At 43.5% G+C, this 15774-nt stretch overlaps 1 protein-coding gene across 19 annotated transcripts in view; it reads right to left on the bottom strand.

The window, feature by feature from the left end:
• Window positions 1-13332, bottom strand: part of LOC112238013 (peripheral plasma membrane protein CASK-like) — a 63319-nt gene extending 49987 nt beyond the window's left edge. For 5 of the 19 annotated variants that reach the window (XM_042296695.1, XM_042296685.1, XM_042296700.1 and 2 more), the window contains exons 1-2: window positions 12431-13332; window positions 2328-2440 (exon numbers count right to left, since the gene is read on the bottom strand). In XM_042296695.1, coding sequence (XP_042152629.1) covers window positions 2328-2440; window positions 12431-12489 — 172 coding nt within the window. In that variant the 5' untranslated portion in view covers window positions 12490-13332. Of the gene's footprint in view, window positions 1-2327; window positions 2441-7064; window positions 7084-12430 lie in introns of those variants that run through there. The other 14 variants (XM_042296702.1, XM_042296687.1, XM_042296694.1 and 11 more) reach the window with 5 other exon arrangements.
• Window positions 13333-15774: the final 2442 nt, after the last annotated feature.

Below are 15774 nucleotides of genomic sequence, written 5' to 3' on the forward strand. Positions count from 1 at the left end.
CAGTTTACTAGGTTCTTCCAGAGCCAGACTCCATATCAGTTTACTAGGTTCTTCCAGAGCCAGACTCCATATCAGTTTACTAGGTTCTCCCAGAGCCAGAATCTATATCAGTTTACTAGGTTCTTCCAGAGCCAGAATCCATATCAGTTTACTAGGTTGTTCCAGAGCCAGAATCCATATCAGTTTACTAGGTTCTTCCAGACTCTATATCAGTTTACTAGGTTCTTCCAGAGCCAGAATCTATATCAGTTTACTAGGTTCTTCCAGACTCTATATATCAGTTTACTAGGTTCTTCCAGAGCCAGAATCTATATCAGTTTACTAGGTTCTTCCAGAGCCAGAATCTATATCAGTTTACTAGGTTCTTCCAGACTCTATATATCAGTTTACTAGGTTCTTCCAGACTCTATATATCAGTTTACTAGGTTCTTCCAGACTCTATATATCAGTTTACTAGGTTCTTCCAGACTCTATATATCAGTTTACTAGGTTCTTCCAGACTCTATATATCAGTTTACTAGGTTCTTCCAGACTCTATATATCAGTTTACTAGGTTCTTCCAGACTCTATATATCAGTTTACTAGGTTCTTCCAGACTCTATATATCAGTTTACTAGGTTCTTCCAGACTCTATATATCAGTTTACTAGGTTCTTCCAGACTCTATATATCAGTTTACTAGGTTCTTCCAGACTCTATATATCAGTTTACTAGGTTCTTCCAGACCCTATATATCAGTTTACTAGGTTCTTCCAGAGCCAGAATCTATATCAGTTTACTAGGTTCTTCCAGAGCCAGAATCTATATCAGTTTACTAGGTTCTTCCAGAGCCAGAATCTATATCAGTTTACTAGGTTCTTCCAGAGCCAGAATCTATATCAGTTTACTAGGTTCTTCCAGAGCCAGAATCTATATCAGTTTACTAGGTTCTTCCAGACTCTATATATCAGTTTACTAGGTTCTTCCAGACCCTACTAGGTTCTTCCAGAGCCAGAATCTATATCAGTTTACTAGGTTCTTCCAGAGCCAGAATCTATATCAGTTTACTAGGTTCTTCCAGAGCCAGACTCCATATCAGTTTACTAGGTTCTTCCAGAGCCAGACTCTATATATCAGTTTACTAGGTTCTTCCAGAGCCAGAATCTATATCAGTTTACGAGGTTCTTCCAGAGCCAGAATATATATCAGTTTACTAGGTTCTTCCAGAGCCAGAATCTATATCAGTTTACTAGGTATTTCCAGAGCCAGAATCCATATCAGTTTACTAGGTTCTTCCAGAGCCAGACTCCATATCAGTTTACTAGGTTCTTCCAGAGCCAGAATCTATATCAGTTTACTAGGTTCTTCCAGAGCCAGAATCTATATCAGTTTACTAGGTTCTTCCAGAGCCAGAATCTATATCAGTTTACTAGGTTCTTCCAGAGCCAGAATCTATATCAGTTTACTAGGTTCTTCCAGAGCCAGAATCTATATCAGTTTACTATGTTCTTCCAGACTCTATATATCAGTTTACTAGGTTCTTCCAGAGCCAGAATCTATATCAGTTTACTAGGTTCTTCCAGAGCCAGAATCTATATCAGTTTACTAGGTTCTTCCAGACTCTATATATCAGTTTACTAGGTTCTTCCAGACTCTATATATCAGTTTACTAGGTTCTTCCAGAGCCAGAATCTCTATCAGTTTACTAGGTTCTTCCAGAGCCAGAATCTATATCAGTTTACTAGGTTCTTCCAGAGCCAGAATCTATATCAGTTTACTAGGTTCTTCCAGAGCCAGAATCTATATCAGTTTACTAGGTTCTTCCAGAGCCAGAATCTATATCAGTTTACTAGGTTCTTCCAGAGCCAGAATCTATATCAGTTTACTAGGTTCTTCCAGAGCCAGAATCTATATCAGTTTACTAGGTTCTTCCAGACTCTATATATCAGTTTACTAGGTTCTTCCAGACTCTATATATCAGTTTACTAGGTTCTTCCAGACTCTATATATCAGTTTACTAGGTTCTTCCAGAGCCAGACTCTTTATCAGTTTACTAGGTTCTTCCAGAGCCAGACTCTATATCAGTTTACTCAACCATCCCTCTTTATTACGCTATCAATATTTTCACACACAATTCTATCTTTCGATTTCCTTATGATGCTGTCCTTGGCCCAGCTCTGACCGGAGCATCACAGATGGCACACCATGAATGCCAAAACCCAGGGCACTGCCACCACAGTGTGACACACACACAGACAGAACAGCATGACACGGCAGGAAACTGCATGGAAAGTTAGTATGCATCAGCGCTTTACCCACACACACAGCGCGTGTGTGACTCGTCCTTACCCTCTGTGCTGAGGCCAGGGCTGGAGGTGAAACTGGCAACATCTACGATCTTCACTGCAAACTGCTGCCCTGTGTCCCTGTTGATACAGCGCCTCACCACACTGAAGGGACCCCTGGAAGACAGAAAACACAGTGGGTTAGTCACGTTTCTCACACACACACACACACACACACACACACACACACACACACACACACACACACACACACACACACACACACACACACACACACACACACACACACACACACACACACACACACACACACACACACACACACACACACACACACACACTCCCTTGGGAATAGGGGGAAGGGGTCGATTTGGAATTCATTCTTGGATTATCTGGCACCTTTACATTCTCTCTGTTCTTCCCTGTTGGCCTTCAGTCATCACAGTGCAGTAACAATAACCCAACAGCCCTGGATATGATGGAGCCTAATGCTGGAGATGGAGCAGCTAGCGACGTAGCCTAGCCTCCTCTCCTCCGCCTGGGGAATTACAGAGCAGTGGTGAGCACAGCTGCGAAGACGAAAATAAAAGTCCCATTACAGAGGCCTCGAGGCAGGGGGAACTAGCATTGCTGACAGGGGCCTTGGACCAGGGTGGTGGGTTGGGTTGAGGATATGATAAGGCAGGGAAGTGTACTGTGCAAGGTTGTAAATCCCAAATTACTGTGGGGCACACACACACAAAGGCACCTTCACAAGGGCACACACAGACAGACACACACAAAGAGTTGTAGAGGAAATAAACCTAGACCAAACACACATTTACACACACACAAACACACACCCTCAAGTCCCCATTGCACACAGTGCTCAGCTGTTCCACTCAGTATAATCTTAAAGGCTGTGGCTGTGGCACTGATGCTGACAGAGACGCGTGACTGAAAGGCATCTGTCAGCACACACACACACAGAAATAAGAGCCATCACTAAACAGCAATGCATAAAACTCAGTGGCAGAGATTTCAACTCCATCAAAACAGAGTTAAGGCTAATTCATAAAAGTGTCCAATACAATAGGCCTACAATTCAAAATCCTATAAATACTAACCAATAGGTAGGGGGGTTACAGCCACCATGTGTGGGCCTCTCCTACTATAATAATTAACCCAGCTATCTGCCTCTGGGTGGGGGTGGAGGTTCTGTGAAGACTGACCCATATGCTAAAGAAAATATCCCCCAGACATTACTCGATCTGTGAAAACAGAGCGAGACTCCCTAAACCCCCCACTACAGCGGGGTTGAAAGAGTGCCCTGGCTGACAGACGATTATCTCCTTAAGACAAAGGCGCAAGCCGAAAAAACAACCACTGGTTCACCTCCACCATAGCTCCTTCCAAAGGGGTAACACTGGTTCCCTTCCCCCCTAGCTCCTCCCTACGCTGTAACACTGGTTCCCTTCCCCCCCTAGTTCCTCCCTATGGTGTAACACTGGTTTCCATCCCCCCTAGCTCCTCCCTACGGTGTAACACTGGTTTCCATCCCACCCTAGTTCCTCCTTACGGTGTAACACTGGTTCCCTTCCCCCTACGGTGTAACACTGGTTCCCTTCCCCCTACGGTGTAACACTGGTTCCCTTCCTCCCTACGGTGTAACACTGGTTCCCTTCCCCCTACGGTGTAACACTGGTTCCCTTCCCCCTACGGTGTAACACTGGTTCCCTTCCCCCCTAGCTCCTCCTTACAGTGTAACACTGGTTCCCTTCCCCCCTACGGTGTAACAATGGTTTCCTTCCACCCTAGTCCTCCCTATGGTGTAACACTGGTTTCATTCCCCCCTAGCTCCTCCCTACGGTGTAACACTGGTTCCCTTCCACCCTAAGCCCTCCTATGGTGTATGCAGACTGAAGGGATAGGGTCGTTGTAAGCAATAAGATGTGGGCTACACCTAGCCTTCCTGTGGGTTTTGATTTCATTCAACCATAGAGTTAACACCTAGGTCTGCAAACACTGAAGTGGTATGGAATAGAGGCCAGGGATGGGTGTAGTATTGGACTGGACTAGTATTGCCCAGCCTAAATGTCAATAAAACTCCCATTACCTCCATGACACTGTGAAGAGCCGAAAGCCAGGTGAACTCAGTTGGGTTTGAGGTCAATTTCATAAGCTCAAGAATTCAAATATCCTCACAGAAGATGATAGACTAGCTGCCCAATTTGAATTTGTGAATCGAATTGCAATTCATCTCCCTAGTTGTCAAATGTAGACTGAGTGAGTTCCAATGGAATTGACCCCGTCAAACCCCCCACCCCTGGAAGGCGCCAAGGCAAGCGATCACACGCAGGAGTGTCATTCCACGGGGAAGGACTGTGAGAAAGGAGAGAGAGGGTAGGCACGCTTTGATGACATAGACACAGCTGTGCTCACAACATGGGCCCCCTCCCACGTTCAGCACTGCCCTGCAGTGTTAGTATTACCCGTTAGCACCTGGCCACCTTCTCACATTACCTTGGATGGGAACTAGAATGCCATTAGAGAAACGAGTGATAGAACTGAGGTAGCCAAAGAAAGCCAAGAGTCGAGACGGGTTGTGAGTAGGAACGTTTAAACGAAATGTGGATCCTTAACGTTTAAAAAAAAAAATCCCTAAACGGAAAAACAATATGTTTTATTACCCACAAAATTATAATCGCGGTGCAGCTGGCTCGCCTACTCTTTCTCTTCGCTAATGGTGCGAGTGCGTGTTCTCTCTTCGGTCTGTTGTATGTAGAATATCCTAGCCTATTCATTGTGGATAGGCCCTGCTTTACAAGAAATCGCAAAATACAGCATTCTATTGCGAAATACTGCTTTTGATTGCCGATAGATAGGCCTAGTAGACGGTTCTGACTCCGTCTGCCTGGTGGCTGACCTGCCTATACAGTGCCCCTCCCATCTCTCTCCGTCCCTCGCTAGCTCGCTATGAAAGATGCGAGTGTTTGTTCTCACAAGTACGGCAACTAATCAGTCTTGTTTTCTTTCTACTAAATGCCACGGTATTTAACAAACCTTAAAGTACTTTATTTAGGAGTGATCTGTACACAGGCAGTAGGTAGGCAGTTTGATATTATTTGATTGACAGTCCTGGTGGCCTAGTGATGCATGTTAGCCCCCATTCAGAAGCACAGATCCTTTACAAATACAATTCCCGTTCAGTGGCACTTCGAAACCATCTCGAGACGGTTTCGTGTCGGTATTTAAAAAGCTGTAGTGTACCCTTACATACAAACATGCCGTAGCCGAGGCGCTTTCAATGGTATATGACTGCTGTAGATTTAACATCATTGCCCGGCACTGGCGATCATAATTGGGACCATTATTCTGCATTGTGAAATTTGTATGATTTAAAAAAATATATATGTTTAAATGGCAGTTTAACCCTTAAGCACAATTGTCAATTTGTCACACCCCTAGTGAGTAGTAAGGAAAAGTTGCCTTCCATTGAGGTAGGCTAAGAATGTGACTCATACTTAACTCTTTTCTTGTCAGAGTCCGATTAGTCCAATGATGGTGTTAAAAACAACGAGGCAGAGTTCATCTAACTCCGGATGCCAAAACTGTGTACACACTAATTGCACCAAAAAGCTTCTAAAATGCCAAGTGTCTGTTGAGGTAGGAAAGTGGAAGAAATCACACAGCCCTAAATATTTGCTTGGTTTAATTTACTGGTTACTTGAAGAGTACAACCTTTTGAATATTAATAGAAGGCAATTAGGATTCATCCTGCTGTACCGGAGTGCATCTGAAATTCACAGGCCGAAATACCTCTAGGACATTAAGCCAGTCTCAGTGCAGAGATTTCCACTTCTCTCCCAGACTCCAGTAGGGGGCCTGAGGAGGAACGTGGGACCCCCAAACACTCATGTAGTCAGAGCTGAACTACCAATTAAATGCACCCAACCATCGTGCTTCTTTAACTTACAATCTGATTCTGAAAGGGATGGTGTGTTATGCAAGAGGGGAAAGTATGTAGGTAGGAAAGGAGGAGTAACGAAGGAAAGAGGAAAGCAGGTGAGAGTACATAGGGATGTAGAGAGAGAGAGGAGGAAGGAAGGAAGAAATTAGGATGAAATAAATAAAAATGGGGCACTTTTTGGAAAATAACCAGTCGGACACTAGAGGCCCAGGAGCCCTTAGACAAGCAGAGACCAAATTCAATATCACCTCCGAGTCCCCTGTTCTCAAAGCAGTCAACAAACCCATCTGTAAGAATAAATCAGCCAGGCCAAACTCCCCAGAGTCCACACTCTGTGAGGAGCTGACCACACACTTCCTGAGAAATAGTGGAGGACAAGAAACAAGGAGAGAAGAGAAAGTTAGATGGAATGTAGAATTCTGAGAAGCGCCTCGGGAGGTGTGGGCAGACGGGGATTCTTGCCAGCATGCCTAGAGTCAGTTACATCATCTCATCATAATGGCTGAGGTGGAGGCTGGAGGGAGGGAGAACAGATCGTAGACCTGTAGATGAGGGTGTAGGCTAAACTGTCTGAATGACTGGGCCCAAGACACATGCACAGTACGGGAAAGAGGGTGAAGGGTTTGTTATGTTTGTTCAGGGATAGCTTAGCCTTCGTATGTTCTATCAGTAACAAATGTATTGAGTGTTATGGTTGCTCAGAACCCATTAGAGGCTATAAAACACACACAAATGGTAGTTAGCCTAACGTGTAGCAAGTGCGTGTATTGTATGTAGAGCTACGAATGAATTAAGAAAAACGGAAAACAAACCATTTTAAAAAATGCTTACATTTAATGAGCTCAATGCGATCCAAAGCATTAAAACGTAGGCTAGGAGTTGATGTTTAATTAGCTGAGCCAACACGAGTCAGAGTACTGATCACTCCACCAGTTCCCAGCCATTCTGACAATATTCCAATCCTTCCTGGCTCTAATGAGTACCCCAGAGCCAGAATGAAGAGCCGCGTGTGATTCCAGTTGCACTTGTCTGCATTACTATTCCCATGCAGAGAATCATTATGAGCAGAGACGGCTCAAATTACCCACGCCTCGCCCATCCCCTTCAACTGGAGCTTAAATGCCCGGCCTGAGCACGTCATTGTGTTTACTGAAATGTAACATACACAATGGGCTAATAAGTAGGATTGCATAACCTGTTTGCGTGAGCTTTACTTCCCTCAGATAAGGATGCAGTGGAGAGTAAGGCCTTGTGCCATGCTTTGTTAGAATAATGTCTGAATAGGCAATGGGCCTTATTTCACTGCTGATGTAGAGGGTCTCGCCTTGACTACTGTGCTTTGTTGAATCTGTTTATTCTGATTGAATCATTTTGGTAAAAACAAATGCAAACTAAATTGGAAGAAAACATTTTAAAAAGGTTTGCTTCCAAAAGCCCCGGTAGGCTTCTACTAATGGTACTGCAGTAGACATATAGCTTAGCAATAGGTCTGAGTTACTCATAATGTCTTCCAATGGTACTGCAGTAGACATATAGCTTAGCAATAGGTCTGAGTTACTCATGTCTACCAATGGTACTGCAGTAGACATATAGCTTAGCAATAGGTCTGAGTTACTCATAATGTCTACCAATGGTACTGCAGTAGACATATAGCTTAGCAATAGGTCTGAGTTACTCATGATGTCTACCAATGGTACTGCAGTAGACATATAGCTTAGCAATAGGTCTGAGTTACTCATGATGTCTACCAATGGTACTGCAGTAGACATATAGCTTAGCAATAGGTCTGAGTTACTCATAATGTCTACCAATGGTACTGCAGTAGACATATAGCTTAGCAATAGGTCTGAGTTACTCATAATGTCTACCAATGGTACTGCAGTAGACATATAGCTTAGCAATAGGTCTGAGTTACTCATAATGTCTACCAATGGTACTGCAGTAGACATATAGCTTAGCAATAGGTCTGAGTTACTCATGATGTCTACCAATGGTACTGCAGTAGACATATAGCTTAGCAATAGGTCTGAGTTACTCATGATGTCTACCAATGGTACTGCAGTAGACATATAGCTTAGCAATAGGTCTGAGTTACTCATGATGTCTACCAATGGTACTGCAGTAGACATATAGCTTAGCAATAGGTCTGAGTTACTCATAATGTCTACCAATGGTACTGCAGTAGACATATAGCTTAGCAATAGGTCTGAGTTACTCATAATGTCTACCAATACTCTCAACAGGGTGTCCCTCCACATCTTCTTTTTACTTTCTTAGAGGAGAGCCTGGTACTAGCTGGCTGTCAGCCAACTGTGTATGGATCCAGAGGAACTTGATTCCTACGAGGGGGAAGGGTTCCATTCTGGTCGATTCAGAATGTTCTAGATAGTGAGACTGAACACCCCATTCAGCTAAGCGTACAGTAAGCTACACCTCAGAGAACAATTAACTTAGTGTAGTAGTCAACTAGCAGGTTGCAGGTCATCCTCAGAGCTTGACCCTACTGGCAATCCTCCCCACCCACCCAGTCACCTCCCATATATTGGCCATACATCACAAACCCCCGAAGTTACTTATTGCTATTATAAACTGCTTACCAACGTAATTATAGCAGTAAAACCAAATGTTTTGTCATACCCGTGGTATACGGTCTGATATACCACAGCTTTCAGCCAATCAGCATTCAGAGCTCGAACCACCCAGTTACTTAGACGAGATTAGGTAGAAATAACAGAGATTAAAACACTCCTCCAGCTCAGGAACTGAGCCGAAACAAAGGCTCAGTCGTCCCAAAGGCCTTCTGCCAACCCCAAACCTGCACTGTCTGCCAACCTTAGACAAATTATAGCAGAGGTGTTTGGATGTGTGCGTGTAGTAGCCCGAAACTATTCCCTCATCAGCTAACACGAACACCTGCATATGTCGCTGGTTGACATGTCTATTTAGACTATACCAGCCGCTGTCGGTAGCATGTCACACCTACTTTGGGAAGTGTCACCACAACATTTCAATCATTCACAGATCTACAATGTCAGTCAAATATCTCTCTCTCTCGTCAAACAAAATGTCTTGTTATAGTTCACAAACCTCCTCAGAGGGCTACAGGCCACATGTGAAGTGAGTATTCCATTGACAGTTATTTTTAAGGCTACAGATCTCGTAAAAACCCATCTAGACTATATTAGTTACTTCTCAGAGCCATGCATGGAAGCATAGACAACACCAGAAGCGAAACAGAAAAATGACTGGCTGTAAAATCACATCCTTACGACAAACATTTGTTGCCGTGTCAACGCCGCTTTAGACATCCCTGACAATACAGACCCTTGAGCCGCGATAACAGCATGTCTTCAGTTCATTGAACACTCCCCATGAACTACCAAGGGAACGAAAACATCTGAACCAAAGGGAGCATGGGATAGCAGGAGAGGACTTCTTCTAAGCCTCTGTTCGTTGGTTCCCTAGCTCTTCTTGACAGCGAGTGTGGTTTACAAAAATTGGAGGTCAGCCCTGGAGTCCGCTGACATTAGTTATATATCCAGCCTCAGGGCAATCCTATTTCGAACCCTCTATTGTCTCCAATGATCTTCCTCAGCATCCCCTCCCTACATCCTGGGCTGAGGAAAATGATCCCCAGCTTTCTGCAGGAGAGGCTGGCAGAGTTCTCTACCTAAAAGACACTGGCTGGTACTCAGTGCTTTTGTCTGACAATCGCTTCACTGTCAGAAACTAGGCTGCATCGCTGGTGGAGAGGATTGATTTAGAATCATGCTTTTTGTTCGGCTTTTTTTTAACAAATCTGGGACATAAATCAAGTTTATTGAAAAAGATTTGCTTCACTAAACAGAACCTGGTGATGTACAGTGTAGCTGTTTTGGTAGTGTAGCTGTTTTGGTGAAAGACGCCCTTGTGCCCTGACAACTATGAGTGAGAAAGGAAAGATGAAAGGAGGAACAAATGCCTTTGGGAAGGGGAAGGTAGGAGGCCATGAAGTCCTTTCTGATCATGGTGATAACATAGTCATGGTGTAGGCTCCTCTGACAAGAGGCCCTATCTGCGTTACTGCACCAAGGTAGGCCCTGGGCGGCTACTTATTTACCAGCTGTCCCGAGACCAGTATTGTCACCCACCACATGACGTCTAACACCAGGACTGGGTAAAGTAGACCAGATCCTAGATCCGTCAGATTGAGGAGGTAACCGAAGCAGAGAGCTCCCCAAACAAAGAGTAGAGCCTGAGGGGCTGAAGAGCAATCAGCATGTGTCTCAGCCTGGACCCTAATGGACCCACGGGTCTCGATTGAGCATAGAGGGGGAGGGGAGCTTGGCCAGCTCCAAGACCACAGCGGCCTGCCTGCCCAGTCTTCATATGAAGGGGTGTGATCATCAGCCACAACAATAGAAATCCGGGGTAAAGGGGGTATTGGTTGGAGTGGGTGGTAGTTTCAATACATTTAAATCTGGGTTTCCAGACTAATCTGTGAAAATGACATTGTTGTAAGCTATGTGAGGGCAAACGAGGTCTGCACCAAATAGAAGAGGCCCTCTTCAATCAACAAACACCTTCTTCCTGCACGAATGCGTGTTAGGATTTATGTGCTTTATAAATCAATGTTTATAGTGTGACACAGATAGAAAACTGAACTGCTTCTAGGCCTATCAATTCTCTCAGTGTTGGAACTGGGAATGCTTTAAACATTTGTTCACTGATTCTGGAAATCTGATAACTGTTTTTTTCTGAATTGGCCTAAACCCAGAGTTGATACTTTAGATTTTAGACTAATTGTCAATCCAGGGTAAAATTAGGTTGTCTCCTAAATCTCTTTGTAAGACAAATCTGGGCTAAATAGATCAGGGATAAACATGATCATTAACTGCGTGTGCAATGCTTAAAAGTCCATCAACAATAGGATTGGCCACCTCTGGTTGGTGGGGATGAATAGACTGGTCTGCGATTGACAGGGCAGGGACAATGACTAGCAGTGCATGATGATATCAGAACACCGGTGCAGGCATAGAACACAGCAGTCTACCCAAAACACTGAATGTGACTATTCTGTTGAAGAAGTCCCATCCTCCCCAGGAGCCTATGCTCATTCTCTTAAAGTAGGATCAAGAAGTAGTGTGTGACATCATCACAATGACAATCTGCAGCCTGTGTCTTGTCCCAAATGGCCAATGATACTAAATGATTGACTATAATTACCCTGCATCGGAATCTGAGAGAAGAGTGTAGTGGTGTTGACAGTAGTACTTGTGGAGATCGTTATAGACCTAGTTGTAGTAGCCAAACATGTTTACATTTCAACCCAAAACTATGAATGGCCCAGATTTTAAAACATATAGCGCCTCTGTTCCAAACCACAAATGAGTCACTATGCCTATGTGTAGTAAAATAATATGACCTATCTGGTGTATATTGTCATATACACCAGACAGGTGCCATGAAATGTGTTGTTTTACAGGGTCAGCCATAGTAGTACAACACCCCTGGAGCAAATTAGGGTTAAGTGCCTTGCTCAAGGGCACATTGTCAGATTTCCCACCTTGTCGGCTCGGGTATTGGAAGGAACCAGTGACCTTTCCGTTACTGGAACAACGCTCTAGCCGCTAGGCTACCTGTCGCCCAGTACCGCCTCGTCAAAATAATGTGTCTATCTGACAAAGCTGAATGGATGCACAAAACATGAATGAAAATGATCTAGATTGGGAAATGTTTTGAATATATGTGAGCCAATGAACTTCCGTTTTGAACAGATATTCTCTCCTGCCATGTTAAATGAAGATATCCTGCCCAGCTAAAACAATGCACTCGGCTCTTGAACTAAACAGGGGCTTCACCATACATTATTGGGCCTCACCCAATCAAACTAACAAGTCAGTAGGCCTAACTGGTTTCCCATATATTGAACAGTTTATGCAATCATGTTATGTGCTTATTGAACCAGTTACCGTGGAAGTGATTTTACATAGGCCTGACAATAGATGGGTAGTGTGAGGTTTTGTATGACCAACTCACCTACAAGTAGGCCAAGTAAAACAGCTGTCATGATGGTGGTGGCAATTAATATTTGTAAGGCAATTGCTTCCATACAGGAAAAAAACAGGCAGGCAGACACGCAATACAATGCACTCAATGCAAACAAGAGGTTTCATTTATTATCATTGTTCAGTTCAGAAACATATGCTGACACTTACTTCCCAATCACCTCGCACAGCTCGTAGACATCCTCGAAAAGCACGTCGTCGTCCGCCATGGTCCAAAGCAAACGGGGATGCTACCCCCCTTGAAATTCGCCCCAATCGGTATTATTTGTAGAGAAGCCAATGGCCTCAAGTGTACAGCTCTGACTGATCCTCGTTGGGGGAGAGGGGGAACTGCAACGGAATACCCCAGCAAGCTCTCAGAATTCCAATGGCCGAATAATTCTAGTTTACGAAATTAATTTCCCAAATAGAAAACCGATGGAGAGGTAATGTTAGCCCGCTAGCTAGAGCGCCAAGCTACATGCGCTGAGTTTAGCTCGACCGTTTTTGACACTCCGCGGCCCCACCTTCTCCTTCTCTCCCGGCTGGTTAATCCCACGACCAGAGCCGAGGACGCGGGATTTATCAACCGTTTGCACAAAACACACCGCTTTGCATGCCCCGAGATTGTATTTTCGGTTAATGCCTAGCAGATGCCTCTTCTTGGTCGATGCATCCGATGATGCCTCTGCCCGAGTAGGCAGCTTGCTCCCCCGAAAGCTAGCTGGCTAACTATAAAATGGTTGGCTATCTCCTAGCAATCTGGATTTATTTTACCGTTCGAAATAGCTTGCTAGCGCCGTTATTGCGCTGAGCACACCCAACGTATCACATATGTCTTGGAATATTACCGCACATGCAAAACAAGGTTGCAGCTACCTGATCTTAAATCAGAGACCTTCATGTTTATCTCGTAAAATGTGCATCCATGTATATTTCGTTGGTATGTTGAAAATAAAATTATATTATTTCGTATTCCAGTCTCCTTCGAGCACCGTTACTCCAATTTTTACGCTGTCTGGGATGCTGCTTCTCCGGCTCCAGAAATGGAAGACTCCTCCCTCTCTAGGTTATGATACTGGTGTGTGGAGAGCCATAATGGCTTCGTAGGCGCGCTCAGACTCTTTGCTAATTCCAATGCCACTTGAGCCAACATGACGTGCGGGGCGCCACCCTCCAAGTCCCCCAAGGCGCAGTTTCCTAATCGGTTTCACACTCCCCATTCCACCAATCCACTGTCGCATTCAATGAACCGCGCGCACGCGTTGACACCATCAAAAGCCCATCACCTTACGTCAGCGTTTCCACAACCCTTTCATTGTCCTCGCAATAATATTTATCGTGTATTAATTATTACTTTCCATCTGATACAGATTTGTCCGGACCAATATTGCACGTCTATAGATAAGGGTATCAAAAAAGGACCCGCATCCATAGCAGCATTGGAAACACAGGAGTTGACTATTGGAAATATATGATTAAAAAATATATATATTAGCAAATGCCCTATTTCTATAAGCCCTTGTTGCCATGCATTAAAAAAGCAAGTACAACCAGATTCCTGCAAGTGATGGCCTCACATTGGCTGGACATTATTTTGCTCTGCCTCAACATAAATGGGCCTATGCATTCTACACTTTGGCAGGAGATGAGATTTGAAGTGATGTCTGTTGTTCAGGTGTGCATCCAGAGATACTTTCTAATAATAGGTGATAAGAGACCTGACAGATATTAGACCTGTTAGGCATAGTCATGTCACAGCCACATCTTGGATCTGTCACATTCGCCTCTCTGCTAAACGCAGCCAGCAGCCTAGTGCTTACAGGGAGGGGCTGGTTCTGTCTGTGGAGTTGCATCAGATGCTGTCTGACAAGAATTAAACAAAATTGCTAACTTGTTGTTATAAAATGTATGTATATGTAGCAGAAAAGCTGTAAGAAGATGTGTGTCCTCCGAAGAGGGGGTGGGTTAATAAAACATTCAAATAAGGTGCCTAGTGGTTCTTGTACTATTGAATCCCAAAGAAACAACCCTGTAGCCTAAGTCAAAGGTTATTGCAATAGAACTACCATTCTACCACGTACCTTTTCAGTAAATACCTGGTAATTCATTAGCTTAATGGCAGTGAATGCACTGCTTTACTTTTGACTGATCCCTGGGCCACATTGTTGACACACTTGTGCCAATGCATTTGTATTATTCGGCCACAACGTCACAGGTGAGTGAGCCACTCTGGATTGGTTGACACTGCCCCCTTGAGGTGGTCATACAGTAAAAAAGAGATCTTATTAAATGACCAGAGGGGTTATGTCATAAACCCAAAAAGTTCCAGAATGGGTGAAAATGGCAGCCAGGGAGAAATCCCAAAAAGTATATTTGGAATTAATGTCTATCCTGATTTTATTTATGGAGGGAAATAAAAGTAACGCACATGATATATCTGAAATTGTGTAATATAATTATTGTCAACCTAAAATATAGTCATATAATTATAAATACAGTTTTCTTCAAATTCATTATTTTACACAATATCTTACAACAGCACTGGCAAACCATGGTTGACCAACTCCCTGACCAAAATGGCTGACCTCACTGCCATCATAAGAAGGTTCATACCCATTCTAGTATTCTAATTCCTAATTATATGATAAAGAACTCCAAATTCTAGATGCAATGCAGGAATAATGTGATAATATCCAAGACCCACTAGTCATAGGCTCTGTATTATACCCCAAATACACAAGAAATTAATGTACTTTTACACAGAATCTTCCTTCAGAAACAAAAATATATTTCAGTCTACCCAGGCTAGCATTATGATGACAATTTCACTCCAACTCAGGGAGAAATGGTCCCATTTGATCAATTTTCAATTTTCTCTCATGAATAATTTGTGTGATAGGCCTAAAATGGTCTCTATCTATCAGTTGTTTAATAACCCATGCTTCGTATAAAAAGGCAGCTTCTCACTGTACTAATTACAATGAATTATTGTACTATGAATAATGAACATTGCTATTCTAACATGCATTGACGTTTCATCTCTGACTTTGTCCACTGACTAGTACCACAGAGAGGGTATTGCGTAACCATATTAATGACAGCTCTCAACAAACTGATTGTGACAGTTAACTATTGTATGGCTTGGACCCTTTGGAGCCAGCTGCCTGAAGGCATGGATTAGGTTGTATCTCAATACTATAATTTGTTTCCTGTCTCCTGCCTTTCCTCTACTAATATGAAGTAACTGGTGAAAGCCAGTACCTAGTATATGCACCATATCGAATTCGCCTTTCCTATTTTTTTCAGGATCAGTGCAGATAAAGGAGATATGAGGAGAGGTTTAAGTATGAAGATGCAGCCCTTATATTACAACCAATGGATTAATAACACAATTGCTTTGAACAGCCTGACTGAGGTGTACCGGTATCTGGTGCCACTAGGGCGAGCTGCTATTATAAAACATCCCTTGCAGTTTCCATGGCGCTCATACTCTGGCTTTACCCTACTATTGG

The sequence above is a fragment of the Oncorhynchus tshawytscha genome, linkage group LG14 (assembly GCF_018296145.1).
Source record: "Oncorhynchus tshawytscha isolate Ot180627B linkage group LG14, Otsh_v2.0, whole genome shotgun sequence".
NCBI classification, from domain to species: Eukaryota; Metazoa; Chordata; class Actinopteri; order Salmoniformes; family Salmonidae; genus Oncorhynchus; species Oncorhynchus tshawytscha.